Here is a 13,446-nt window from a genome sequence, read left to right as displayed (position 1 = left end):
AAAAAAAAAAAAAAAAAATTTTAATTGGCTTTATGAAAAATAAAAGTAATTTCCCAATAGATTCAGATGATAGTATTCATAACAAAAACACTCATTGTGATGATGGAGATGGCAGGGACCTATACTGGTGTGGGAAATCATCTTCAGGAAGTGGTGTTTGAGCTGAGGACTGAAGGGTATGTGGGATTTGGCCAAGTGAAAAAAGGTGGAGAAGGAGAGGGAGGGTAGGAGAATGATGCAGGCAGCAGGAAGAGTGTGTGCAAAAGCCTGAAGCAGGAAGGAACTTGCACCCAAGTAACAGAGAGAAGACGAGAGAGGTTCCATGATGCTGGAGTGGGAGGGGACCACACCAGGCAGGGCTGGTGGTCAGGGAGGGGTCATCTTGGGGCAATGGGGAGTCCTGGCAGGGTTCTGAGCTGACTTAGACAAAAACTGGGGTTGATAATGGAAAATCTATATACAGTAGTGGCTGATCAAGTAGATGCTGGATCAGGGGCAGCCACCCACTCCTACTGAGAAGCTCTGATCTGATTCTGCTCCTTTCAGGGACAGAAATGACCCACATATACCATGGTTGGGATACTCCAGCCAAGAACACTTACTTCTCACACAGGAGGTGGCTGTTTCATTTGCTCTCAAGCTCTGGGAGGTGGAAAGGACTGGGAAGACCTATCAAATGGGACCAGAGTCCCAAGTATCTAGTCCAAAGCCTGGTGTCTGACCCATATAGTGGGGGAAATGGCCCTAACACAAGTGTTGTTCATTCATTTGAAAAAACCCTGAGCACCTAGTATGTGCTGGGTCCTGGAGATCCAGCAGTGAGTAACACAGGTAGAGTCCCTATCCAGTAATGAACAACAAACCAATGCCTTTTGTAATGGCAGGTAAAGGCTATGAGTAAAGAAAAGCAAGGAGGCAGAGAGAGTAATGGGAAGAGTGGTAATGTTTTAGACAGAATGCTCCTGGAAGACCTCTCTGAATAGGTGACATCTGAGCGAAATCCCGATGGAAGTGAGAGAAGAAGCCATGCAGATGTCAAGAGCATTCCAAGCAGAGTGAACAGTATGTGCAAAGGCCCTGAGGTGCTTGGCACGTTGTAGGAACAGTGAAGATCTGAGAAGTGCCGGAGACCGATGTTGGAGAACTTTTTGAGCAGGGAAGTGACATGATTTACATGTTAAGAGGACCTCTTTCTATGAATTGATTGTGGAAGTTGTATTCGTATCTGTTCCTGCTACAATGTGACCTCCAAGAGAGCTGATCCCTAGTATATATTAGAAAGACAAGCATATAGTAGGTGCTCAAAAAAATATATTGCTGAATGAACCACCAATGCCTGTTTGGTGCCAAGACCTCTGGCATGCACAAGAGTAAACAATCTGTAAGAATAATACCAGCCAACACTTTCTGGATGTTGACTAGATGCCATGTACTGCTCTAAGCACCTTATTAGTGTCCTGCTGCCATCCCCTTGTGAAAGAGGAGAAAATCAGGCCCACAGAGGAGAGTGATTCACCCGGGAACCTGCAGCTAGACCTTGTTGTTGTTATGTGTCGTTGAGTTGGACCTGACTCATAGCGACCCCTCCTGGGTTTCTGAGGCAGTATCACTATGGAAGTAGATTGCCCCATCTTCCTTCAGAGCAGCAGCTAGACCTGGTAAAGGCTAAGTTTGAACCAGATCACCTGGTTCCCAAAACCAGGCTCACAGTCAACATGCTGGTGACCATGGGAGTTTGAAGGGGTTCACAGGCTCCAGGAGACCACATGACTTTGTTTTGAACCCTAGCGGAGGACTGTCCACCCCCAGACACTCACCACATCAATGAGGCAAATGGTGGTCACAACATCATTGGGCTGAGAGACCACGACCTCGGCCGTGGCAAACACCTTCACCAGCGCCTCGTCCTTCTGCAGTGTCACCGATGGAGGGTTTGGCACCTGGATCTTGATGGTGAGTGGGCGGGACTCAGGGTACTGCTGGAACACCTGAGGTTGGCACCAGATTGGGGTGAGGAGTGTCCAAGAGGTCATCAGCTAACCTCTAAACATGTAGCACAGGAGCCTTGAACTTGAGCACCTTCAGATTCAACAGCATCATAGCTTGAGCCCCACAAACCCCTGTGCAGAGCCCCTGACCCGCTGGGGGATGTAGGCAAGGTGCTGCCCTCTCTGGACCTCTCTGGTGCTTTGTGATGATGAAATATGATAGTGCCAGAAAAGCCTCCAACTCAGTGCCCAACACATGGAACTACTCACAGCCTGGCACTCCACCAAGTGGGGGCTCCTAAGGGCAGCAGGTCAGGGGCTGGGTGATTGTATTGAAACATCACAACAACTCCATAGGTTTCATGGGTTTTTTGTTTTGTTTTGTTTTGTTTCTCCATGTTACAGATGAGAAAACTGAGACTCAGAGGGAAATTGAGGCTCAGAGAAAATTGTCAAGACCAACAGGAGAGCTGTTGAGTCCAGGTCTGTGTGACTCAGAAGCCCAGGCCCTTCCTGTTCTCCCCCTGCCTCTGGACGCCCTTCCTGGAACAACTGAGTCCACAATTTAGGGTATCTCCTAGCAAGATCCAAGAAGTACTGGCTGCCTCACCTGCCTGGATTGGCTGGGATTCCTGAAACCCAGAGTGGGTTGCGTCTGAGCCTGTTTGCTATAAATTGATTCTCTGAATTACTTAGCTTTTGATGAAGGGACCACTCACCAAATGGCTAGTTTATCAACTTCACTAAATAACTGATTTGCCAAAAAATATATATTTTAAGGAATATTCTATTTAATATATTAAATAATTATAAATATATGGGCAAAATTACAAAGTTGCTTTTAAAAGAAAATGAAAACTTTCCTATATGCGATACATGGCCATGCAGATCATGGTCCTAAGAACATTCTACTCATTTTCTTGAGCACATTTAAGGTGAGGATTCTTTTAGCCAAGCTCTTGGTCAACTGTGAAATCTGTTCAATTCAGCCAATTGACAACTCACTCAGTTCCTTTGGTACTTTGGCTTTCAACCAGTCAATCTGGTGAATTGGCTTTATGAAGGGACGCGCCAACCACCTCCACTTGAACTTACAGAGTCTCTAAGAATTGGCAACGTTTTCATTCGTGGAACATCAAGAGGTTACTTGGCTCTCTCTCCACAGAGGCAGGAGACCAAGGGAGCCCTCCTAGCTGTGGCACAGCCTCTCCCAGGGATGTCACTCAGGCCTGGGTCTCCAGGACACATTCCTTGTATCCAGCCTGAATCCTCCTTGCCACAGAGTCAGCTTAGTTTCAAGGCCTGAGTCCCTGTTCTAGCCCACCTCTGCCACTCACTCATTGTGCGATCTCTCTGAAACTCAGTTTCCCCATGTGCCAGAGGGGTGTGCTCTTCCCTAACAGTCCTGTGGATGGGGGGATGGTTAGAATCAAATGAGTGGATTCTCGAAGCTTTTTATAAGCATGTGCAGAGCACACGGGATATGGGCCAATAAATAAAAAGTCCAGTCAACTGAAAGGTCCACCTGCTTCCTGAGCTGCCATGGTTACGATGACATTAAATTGTGCTTCTGCCATTTAGTTTTCAACCACATGAGGGCAATGGTGATCATTTCTTGAGTTTGGTGTTGTCGATTATTACAGGAGGAGGAGCTCTGGTGGTGCTGTGGTTAAAGCACTGGATTGCTAACCAAAAGTGGTTTGAACCCCCAGCCCCAGGTGGGGAAGTCTGCTTCCATGAAGATTTATAGCCTTGGAAGCCATATGTATGAAGTATTCCACTCTGTCCTATAGGGTCACGATAGGGTTTAGTTCTGGCTATCATGGGGAGGGAGTGAAAGGAGCGGGACTTTTCACTCTCTTCTCCCCCAGATACCATCTTTCTCTTGCTTCTTTCTTTGAATTTCACCCAGAAGTAGGCAGGACAGGTAGAAAAGAAATGGAAAGTCGTCTAAAATGTCTGTCTATTACAGCAACCCTTCATACCTGTATAACGCCTCTGTCCCCACTGTATATGGCCAATAATCAGGCAAGAGTGCTTTTGCTTCTTTTTGTTTGTTTAAGATTTTGTAGTTATTAACAATAATAATAAAAAAATTTGTCAAATGCTTGCTCTGTGCTTGGGTTCAGATCCCAGGCCCACGATCACCCTGTTTTCCAGATGAGGAAACTGAGGCAGAAAGACAGTCATTTGCCTAAGGTCATGTGATGGGATACAGGCCTGTCTGCACCAAAGATGTGGCTCTCCCCCTCTAGGCCACCACGGACCCACCACGTGCCTGGCCTTGTGCTGGCATTGCTGCATGCACTGTCTGCTTTACCCTCATCCATGAGCCTGTGGAATAGGTGTTAGTTTCATTTTGTGATAGATGAGGAAACTACGGCTCAGGGACACTCAATCTCTTTCCCAAAGTCACTCAGTGAGGAGGTGGCCAAGCTAGGATCAGATGTGTGCAGGCTGGTCTGCCGCCAGAGCTCAGGATCTTCTATCTCAACTCTGTCACAGGGATCTGGCCTCTAAGCCTGTCATTGTACAACTAAGGGGGGTCAGGACACCCACCCTAGTGCTGACCATCTTCCCTTCCAACTTGACTCCTGAGACAGCAGGAAGTAGGTGAAGCTGAAGGTAATGAAATCTGCTTGCTTTACATACCTTAGGGATCAGCGCCCCCAGAGTGGATGTAGTGAGTGGAGGGAGCTCTTCAAACTGTAGGACGAAAAGAAGCGTTGTGTGAGTCCCTGAAGCTGTAGGGACAGACAAGAGCTGCCAATAGAGTGATCAAATTCCTACGTGCTCCAACCAGCAAGGACGTCTTCTTTCCCTCACCTTTGGGGGCCCGGCCCATCCAGCAGGTCACCTAGACCACCGCAGTCATTTTGTCTCGTAGTCGGAGGCATTGAAGCTCACCCCAAGCATGCTTTACAGAGCAGGAGGAAAAACCTGAACTTCAGCCGTTCCAGAATCTGTCTTCTCTAAAAAATGTAACTTTTTATTAAAACAAAGTGAGCACCAGCAAGTCCTATTGGCATAACCTGGTGTCTGCCATATTCATGACTTCTGTTATATCCCTGAACCACCTGTACTACAATTTACTCACCATCTTCTTTAAATTAAGCTATTTTAAAACAACAACAACAAAAAAAAACCTTCAAGTGTTCTTGTTTTAAAAGGAAATTCATTGTGCTATTAAAAACAGGAAGCTAGTTCCACTTGACAGAAAGAGATGGGAATTTTAAGAATGAATGCAATAAACACTAAATAATGCCATTACATTTTAGGTGGCTACTATTGTCTGTGTAGGACTCTGCATGTAAGGCCTGTCCTCTCGGTTAAAAAGGGCACTAATCAGTGCAATTAGTTGGATCCACAGTCAACACCCATAGAAGCAGCAGTCAAGAAATATTGAACTGGGCAAATGTGCTGCAAAAGACCTCTTTGAAGTGTTAAGGAACAAAGATGTCACTGTGAAGACTAAGGCACATCTAACCCAAGCCACTTGACTGCTAACCAGAAGGCTGGCGGTTCAAACCCACCAGCCACTCCTTGGAAGGAAGGTTGGGCAATCTACTTCCATAAAGATACTGCCTTGAAACCCAGGGAGGGGTTGCTATGAGTCAGGTCCAACTCAATGGCACATAACAACAACAACAACAACCCAAGCCATGGTATTTTCAATTGCTTCATGTGCATGTGAAAGCTAGACAATGAACAAGGAAGACCAAGGAAGAGTTGATGCCTTTGAATTGTGGTGTTGGCGAAGAATGCTGAAAATACCATGGACTGCCAGAAGAATGAACAAATCTGCCCTGGAGGAAGTACAGCCGGAATGCTCCTTTGAAGCAAGAATGGCCAGACTTCGTCTCACCTACTTTGGTCATGTTGTCAGAAGGGACCATTCCCTGGAGAGGGATATCATGCTTGGTAAAGTGGAGGGTCAGCAAAAAAGGGGAAGTCCCTCAATGAGATGGACTGACACAGTGGCTACGACAGTAGGCTCAAGCACAGGAGGGAGTGTGAGGCTGGTGCAGGACCAAGCAGTGTTTCATTCTGTTGTGCACAGGGTCGCTATGAGTCAGAGCTGACCTGACAGCACCTAACAACGTAGTGCCTAAGGCATGTGACTGCTAACCAGAAGGCTGGTGGTTCAAACCCACCAGCCACTTCTCGGAAGGAAGACTGAGCAATCTACTTCCATAGAGATACTGCCTCGAAACCCAGGGAGGGGTTGTTATGAGTCAGGTCCAACTCGATGGCACATAACAACAACAACAACCACAATCAGTGCAAGAGAAGGTTAACTAGGTACTGGCACCAAGTGGAGACGTTCCTGTTGGTTGAATCCATGTTTGACATGATTTGTATTGTGCTTTTCTTGATTTGCATTTGGCTGCTAACCCGAAAGTTGGCAGTTCAATAGATATGAAGTAAATGTGACAAAATAGTAACAACTGGTGAATCAAGGTGAAGGATATATGGGTGTTCATTGTACTATTTTGCAATTTTTGAAAGGATTAAAACTTTTCAAAAGAAAAGGTTTGGGGAGAAAATAACTCTGGAGCATTCCTAAGGGTGGTAGTTTATACCTATATATCTTTTGGTTATTTAGTATCAATGTTTGCTAAGTGAAAGGATTCTAAAAATTTATATTGAGATATATAGGTACTATGCATTTTAAAAAGAATTAGCATGAAATTAAATAAAATTGAATAGGACGCAATTTTCTCACTATATGATTTGATGTTACTCAATGCCATGTCTGTGAACCTCCTAAAATGGGCACCATGCGTTGGTCAACACTGACACATTTACTATACACCCATGATCTGACAATGAGTCAAGGGGTGGACTGTCTATAGTTCTTGCTTTAGAGCAGTTGTTCTTAAGCCATGGAGATAGGAAAGGCCCAACAGGGAGCTGTTGCCCGCCCAGCCCCACTCCACCTCCTGATGGGACCATGGCTCACCATGCCATCAGTGATGTCAATATCCAGTGCCCCTTGCTTCTGCAGGAGAGTTAACACTGAGCCCAGGAAGTTAGCAGAAATGGCCAGTTGGGAGTTGGTGTTTTCGCCCATGGGGGGCAGCTCTGGCATCTTCGGCCTGGGAGCCGTAGCTGGCCGCCCCAGTGGGTAGTCAATGAGGTCTCCTCCAGCCTCCCCAACTAGAGTCTGAGGGAGCAGAGAGGAAAGGGATTATGGGAAAGGGCACAGGGAGAAAAAGGGAGGAGGGAGGCCGAAAGCCGGGGTGAAGCTCCAAATTTGCCTCAGGGCACCCTCCTTCATTAAACTCACTGGGCCTAAGTAACTTCAATTAACAACCCCCAACTCTTCTTCAATTTGTGATGGTAACCCTTGCAGTTCCTGCTATATTATCACTTATAATTTTAGATATATGTGTGACATGGATTTGTTCCTATCTAAGTCCTTCCATAATGAATTAGCACATTTATGTGTCTGCAAAATGCATATTAGTTTATATGCTCTTTAAAGACCAGACTCCTCTCCAGGGCCTACAAGGTGCTATGTGATCTTCCCCAGGGGGGGCCTCTCCAGCCTCATCTCCAGCCACTCTGCCCCTCACCCTCTGCAGTTGAGCCTTGTCGGTTGCTCACGCCACCTTACCATCTCCACTATGGGGCCTTTGCACATGCCCTTCCCTCCCTCACACTCCTCTCTTATGAAGTCCCACCCATGTGGCAGGTCTCAGATGAAGTGTCACCTCCTCCAGGAAGCCCTCTTTGACCTCCCTGGATAGATCATATCCCTCTGCTTTAGGCCCTGATAGGCCTGGATCCTCTTGCACGACACTAATGATCTATGATTTTATATATGTGTGAGGGATTCTTTGATGGTCTGTCTCCTCCAAGAGATTTTAAGAGGATGACTCTGTCTGTGTTGTTCCCTACTATACCTCTATCACCCAGCCCAAAGCCCAGGCACACAGCAAGTACCCATATCTCTTGAATGAATAAGTGTTTATTAATATCCTAGGCATCCATATATATGTGTTCCCAGGTATGACTATGTGACTATGTACAGGGGAGCACATGTGTGCACCTGCATCTCTGTATCAGATGGAGCAAGTAGGGGAAGCACGTGTCCTGCACAGCACACGCAGCCTAGTGGAGTATGCATGTGTGTGTGCCCACGTACAAGTAGGAGCCAGGTTCAGTGATGGGCTGGAGCTAGCTCACACTGGTTCAAGGGAGCCAATTGTACACATCCACATTCAGTAATATCCATTTGCAGCTTGAAATCAGCCATGGTGGGAATATTTATACCACAGAAATTGGCCAACATTACAAATTATGGCTTTAAACAAAAAAAAAAAAAATTCATGGAGATCTCATTGTTAAATGCTTAATAGCACACTGTTGGCCATATCATGTGTCAGAATCAACTCAATGGCAGTGGATTTGGGGGCCATATCATTCCTCTAGCAAACCCACACCCATAGCAGCAGCTCAAAAGCTAGAAGCTAGATTGTCTGGGTTCAGATCCTAAATTCACCATTATTAGCTATGTGACCTTGGGCAAGTGGTTTAGCTTTTCTGTACCTCAGTTCTCTCATCTGTAAAATGGGTTCAGTAAGAGTGCCTACTCCATAGGGCTGATGTGAAGATGTACTGAGTTAACTGTGTAAACTACTTGCTAAGTGTTGGCTGTGATAATGTTTCCTAACTTGGCTTCTAGAAGGTCTTCATCTAATCAAAAACTGATACTGTTCAAATGTTGCAGCAGGAGCCTTAGGGGACCCTCATTCACATCCCTGCCTTTGGGGAGGAGAGCTACCACCCCTAGTGCCAAAGCCTAGGTACTCACATTGAGATCTAGCTCCAGGAATTCCCCAGTCACAAGCGGGAGACTGGAGAAGGTGTACTGGACACTTCCCAATATCCCCAGAGGAATCAGAGCTGCAAGCAAAGAAGGGGTTCAGAGGAGGTCCCCTTCAACAACCCGATGCCTTCCCTCCTTGTGCCCTGCAGCTGGGGGACTGAGGTTCTGGATTGTGTGGAAAGAGCAAAAGCTCTGCCTCTTCCTTTCTGAGAGACCTCAGGCAAGTCACTGCACCTCTCTGGACCTCCGTTTCTTGCTCTGTAAAACGAGCTTAATGTAACACCTTGGGCTATATGGAGGAGAGGGTCAAGGAGATCCTGAACAATGATCAGCCTTGTAAACTGCAAAGCGAGGTGTAGCAGGGAGGAAGGTTTAGGGTTCCACAACATGGTGCTTAGTTGCACTGGCCTTTCTCTTTGCTTAGTGACGGATAGCCTCTACTCTGGGCTCTTCCTCCCTCATCCCCAGCCACAGAGGGAGAGGTTTCTACCTGCCTAAGAAAGCCATTCTCAAACTGCATGGAGTCCCAGAGAAACAGGAGCACTGTCAGAGAGGACTGCCCTGTATGCACAACTCAAGATGCCACCATTATACCACAGTCTCTGTAAAAGGAGGTCCCTGGCTATTATGCAGTGTATGAATGACACAACTATGTAGGGCATCCCTGGAGGGAACCCAGAGGTCAAGGAAGGGGGTGGGGTTTGGTCCTTGGTGCCAGGTCTGAGGATCTGAACCGTGGTCTCCACGGTGCCTGCTAGCATTCTCTCCCAATCCTTCTGGGGTTTAAAGCCAGATCCTTCATTTTAGAGAGGAAGAAACTGGAAGGGTCTAAGGGCACCTGGCTGCCGGGTGGAGACAGAGCTCAATTCCAGTTCCCAGACCCCAATCTAGGGTCGCAGCTTCCCAGCTCCAGGTGGAAAGCTACTCCCTCTGGGACTTGGGGGGATGGTTGGGGTGAGGGAAAATGTCAAGTGGTCCTTCTCTCAGGCACCACCACATCACATTTCAAAGGCCTAACAGCAAGTGTGGCCCTCCTCCACACTACCTCCCCCGAGAGATATCTATGTCCCCAGGGCCCTCCCTGAGACTGGGCCCAGAGCAGGTACTAATAGGTGTTGGCCAAATGAAGTAAAACAGGAAGGACTTACAGTCCACAAGACCCAGCTGGTCGTTGACAAGACCCAGTACCACATCCACAATAGGGCAGAGCTGCGGGGGAGAAAGGGCCATGACGTAAGGTCCAGTGATGTCATGGGAGCAGAGGGAGGGATGCACATTTACTGACTGCTTGCTCTGTGCTAGGCACTACCATAGAGAAGGTTCCACCCTACTTGCCATTTTACAAGACGGCAAAACTGAGATTCAGAGAGAATTTGCCACACAGCTAAGAAGCGCCCGAGTTGGGATTCAAACCAGAATGGTGCAATTCTCCTATCCATTTCCTCATCCCTTCATTGATCCACCCCTCCACACTCCTCAGGGCCCTGCCCAGGCTCCAGGAGCATACTCCCAAGCCCCTGGCTCCTTCCAACTCCATCCTTCTAGGTCACCAGCATGCCCCAGGGAGTGGGGTTGGACAGTGGGCCCTTGGACAGGAGAAAGTCTGAATTCCTTGCTCCCGGTCCCAAAACAGGTTCTTACCAAATCAGGGAGGACATTGGCCAGGACTCTATTCACTAAGTTGTCCACGAGGTTGGGAAGAAGGCTAAGGAGAGATGAGCAGAATGAGGACAAGGCTCACAGCCAAGGTGGAGCTTGTCAAGTATGTCCACACTGGGGGTCCGTAGCTCATTGAGAACCTTGGGTATTAGAACATTTTTCTGAAAGCCAGAGGACATTCTGGCTTCATTCTGAACAAAATGGATAGGCTACCCAGTTTAATTGGTTGGCTCTTCCTTTCTTCCTTTCTTTCTTTCTTCCTTCCTTCCTTCCTTCCTTCATTCAACAAATAAATGCTTCTTGAGCTCTATGTTGGGCCAGGCTATGATGTTTCTGACTTTCAGTGGCAAAAGTTGCCTCATTCCTGGTTCCCTCCTGCTCACCTGACCCTCTAATGGTCTGTTCATCACTGCTCTGCATCACTTTCCAAGAGGAAAATGAATGTATTACTTTACCCAAGCATCTAACAAAGGTTTTGTTTCGTAGTCGGTACTTGATAAATGTCAGTGGGAAGGGAGGAAAGAGGAACACTGGACAATAAAATGTCTTTGTGTGATTCACCTGAGATGCTAAAAAGATTGGGAGACATGACACATTTTCAGACAAGGAGACCGAGGTCCATGGAAGTGGCCCAGAGCAAGTTCTAAGGACATCACCCAACTCTTAACTAACCCTCCTATCCAGTTAGTTAAAGGCAGAGGTAGTGCTTCATGCTTAGAGAAGGTGCATAGATGGACAGACAGACAGACTTGGAATCCCAGCATTTGTTTCCAGAGGCCCTGGAAACAGGGAAGATGAGGGAAGCATGGCCCAGAGCAGAGACTAACAGGTGATGTTGGCAGATGAAGAAAAGCAGGAAGGATCACTGACAACTGGACTCCTAAAAACTGGTCCCCACCTCCGCTGACCACTGCCTGTCCCCTGCTGCTGAGGTTGTAGGTAACTACCTAATGTTGTGCAGTCTGACAGAGCAAAGTTTTTGAGATAAAATCCTTATTGGAACATTTCCTCCAAAGCTTACCATGCATTTTGGTCTCTCTTTTTAGTAGATTCACCTTACGGGACCTTATCCTGATTCCAATTCTCCTTGGATGATATGGCCCTTGAGGACATGTGTCTGTGTGTGTGTGTATGCATATACATTTGTGTGCACAAAGGCATGTGTGTGCATGTGTGTATACATACATGTGTATACATGTGTGTGTGTGTGTGTGTGTGTTATGGGAATAGTTTGAAGTTAATGCATGTATATTCAGGACACAGACTACTTTCCTTTCCCTGCAAATTATCTAATAAATACATCAGCCTACCTGTGAAGTGACGTATGTAAAAAGTTATTCATTAAGCCTTATTAGTCAGAGCAAAAAATTAAGACAAATTGAAATGAAAAACAATAGGAGGCTGGCAAATAAATGGCTGTTCATGCAGATAATGGAATATTATACAGCTATAAAAAGTTAAACAATGTCCAGATACAGAAAATTCTCCAAATAGAGTAAAAGAAATAAACAAAGTATGAAACTGTGTGTCTCTCTGTGTGTGTGTGTGTGTGTGTAGTTTGGACCCATTTGTGTGACAAAGGAGAAGGCAGAAAGAGAGTCTACAATGCATGTTTGCTTGCATTTGTACAAAGAACCTGGAAGGAGACTCAAGAGAGGAATGTCCATGGTGAGCTTGAGGGACAGGGGCACATGGGAGACAGGGCTGGAGGGAGGCTCTCTTCTGGGCCTTTTTGTCATCTGAGATTGTTAGACCATGTATAACCAAATATATTTCCTAGTGAAAAGCGTAAATTTGAAAATGTGTAAGTTTTCTGGCTGCTTCTGTTCCCCTCATTCCCCTCAGAGACCAATTCCTTCTGCTTCCACCCATCCAGAACCAGAAACAAAGACTCAGAGAAGGTGACATGAATCAGAAAAATCTGGGATTGAGTAGCATAATGAGTTTTTCTGCTCCAAAATCTAGATGAGATGAGTGCTGGAGGGATTGGGCCAAGGAATTAGTAAAACAGAAGAGGAAGGAGTGGGGGGCCAGAGCCTTGAAGAGAGAGGCCAATGGTGAGGATCAGGGAGTGAAGAGAAAAGGACTCACTCTGGGCTATCCTGAATGTGCACTCGTCCAAGACCACGACCTGGGGACAGCATACCAGCTAATACATGAACGCTTGAAACTTCTCCGGACAGAGGGTGGGAATTTAGCTACTTTGTGGGGAGGGTGTGATAGGAAAAACTCACTCCCCGACCAAGGATAAATCAAATAGAACCAACAAGGAAACTTGTTGGAAGGATCACTGACAACATGAGTTGGGGCATCAGTGAACACACCACCCCTGTTAGATACATAGTCATAAACTCTTAAGATGTGCCAGATTCTGCCCTAAGTGTTTTACATTCATTCTCTCAATCTCCAAGGGCGAAAGAATTATCTCTAATTCATAGCCAAGATTTGAACCCGGGCTGGCTTCTAGAGCCTGTTCCTTTAACCATCATGAACCAAAGTGGCAATCAGAATTACAAAGTTGCAGGACTAGTCTCCAGGTTGGCTGAAGCCCCACATCCTGGGTTTGAAGGCACAGCCCCTGGTCATGGAAGCACCTGACCAGAGTTTAGAGTGTGGCTGGCTCAGCATGAGTCCTCACTACCCCTGTAGGATCTCTGCTCTGCCCACCCCAGTGCCCGTGGGTAGGTAGTGACACGATTTTGTTTGCCAAACTTGGACCACTCCCCCAAGCCACTCCCCTGTCCTTACCCTCTCAGCAGCTTAACTTTAATGCCTCCCAGGAGGGTGTCACATCTCTCAATGACCAGCCGCGGATAACCCGTGCGGTCCATGGTCAGCCGGACCTTGGCCGTGATGTTCACCTCTACAGCGATGTCCAGGAAGCCAATAAGACTGGATGAGACCAAGGGGCCAGGAAAACAATGAGTCCCCCTCCAATCGACAGGCAGTTCACCCTATCCAGGC

General features: G+C 46.8%; 1 protein-coding gene across 1 annotated transcript in view; it reads right to left on the bottom strand.

Moving 5' to 3' along the window:
- The window catches only part of BPIFB4 (BPI fold containing family B member 4), a 32,345-nt gene that overhangs the window by 14,322 nt on the left and 4,577 nt on the right, over nt 1-13,446 (bottom strand). Inside the window, exons 3-9 of the mRNA XM_007934722.1 lie at nt 13,231-13,374; nt 10,465-10,528; nt 9,972-10,032; nt 8,809-8,900; nt 6,952-7,155; nt 4,641-4,694; nt 1,818-1,988 (exon numbers count right to left, since the gene is read on the bottom strand). Coding sequence (XP_007932913.1) covers nt 1,818-1,988; nt 4,641-4,694; nt 6,952-7,155; nt 8,809-8,900; nt 9,972-10,032; nt 10,465-10,528; nt 13,231-13,374 — 790 coding nt within the window. The remainder of the gene's footprint in view (nt 1-1,817; nt 1,989-4,640; nt 4,695-6,951; nt 7,156-8,808; nt 8,901-9,971; nt 10,033-10,464; nt 10,529-13,230; nt 13,375-13,446) is intronic.

Source organism: Orycteropus afer, unplaced genomic scaffold, assembly GCF_000298275.1.
Source record: "Orycteropus afer afer isolate SDZICR_OR568_19922 unplaced genomic scaffold, OryAfe1.0 scaffold00020, whole genome shotgun sequence".
In the NCBI taxonomy this organism is placed as follows: Eukaryota; Metazoa; Chordata; class Mammalia; order Tubulidentata; family Orycteropodidae; genus Orycteropus; species Orycteropus afer.
The sequence above is the reverse complement of the archived record's forward strand: the minus strand, read 5'-3'. Positions and strand labels throughout refer to the sequence as shown.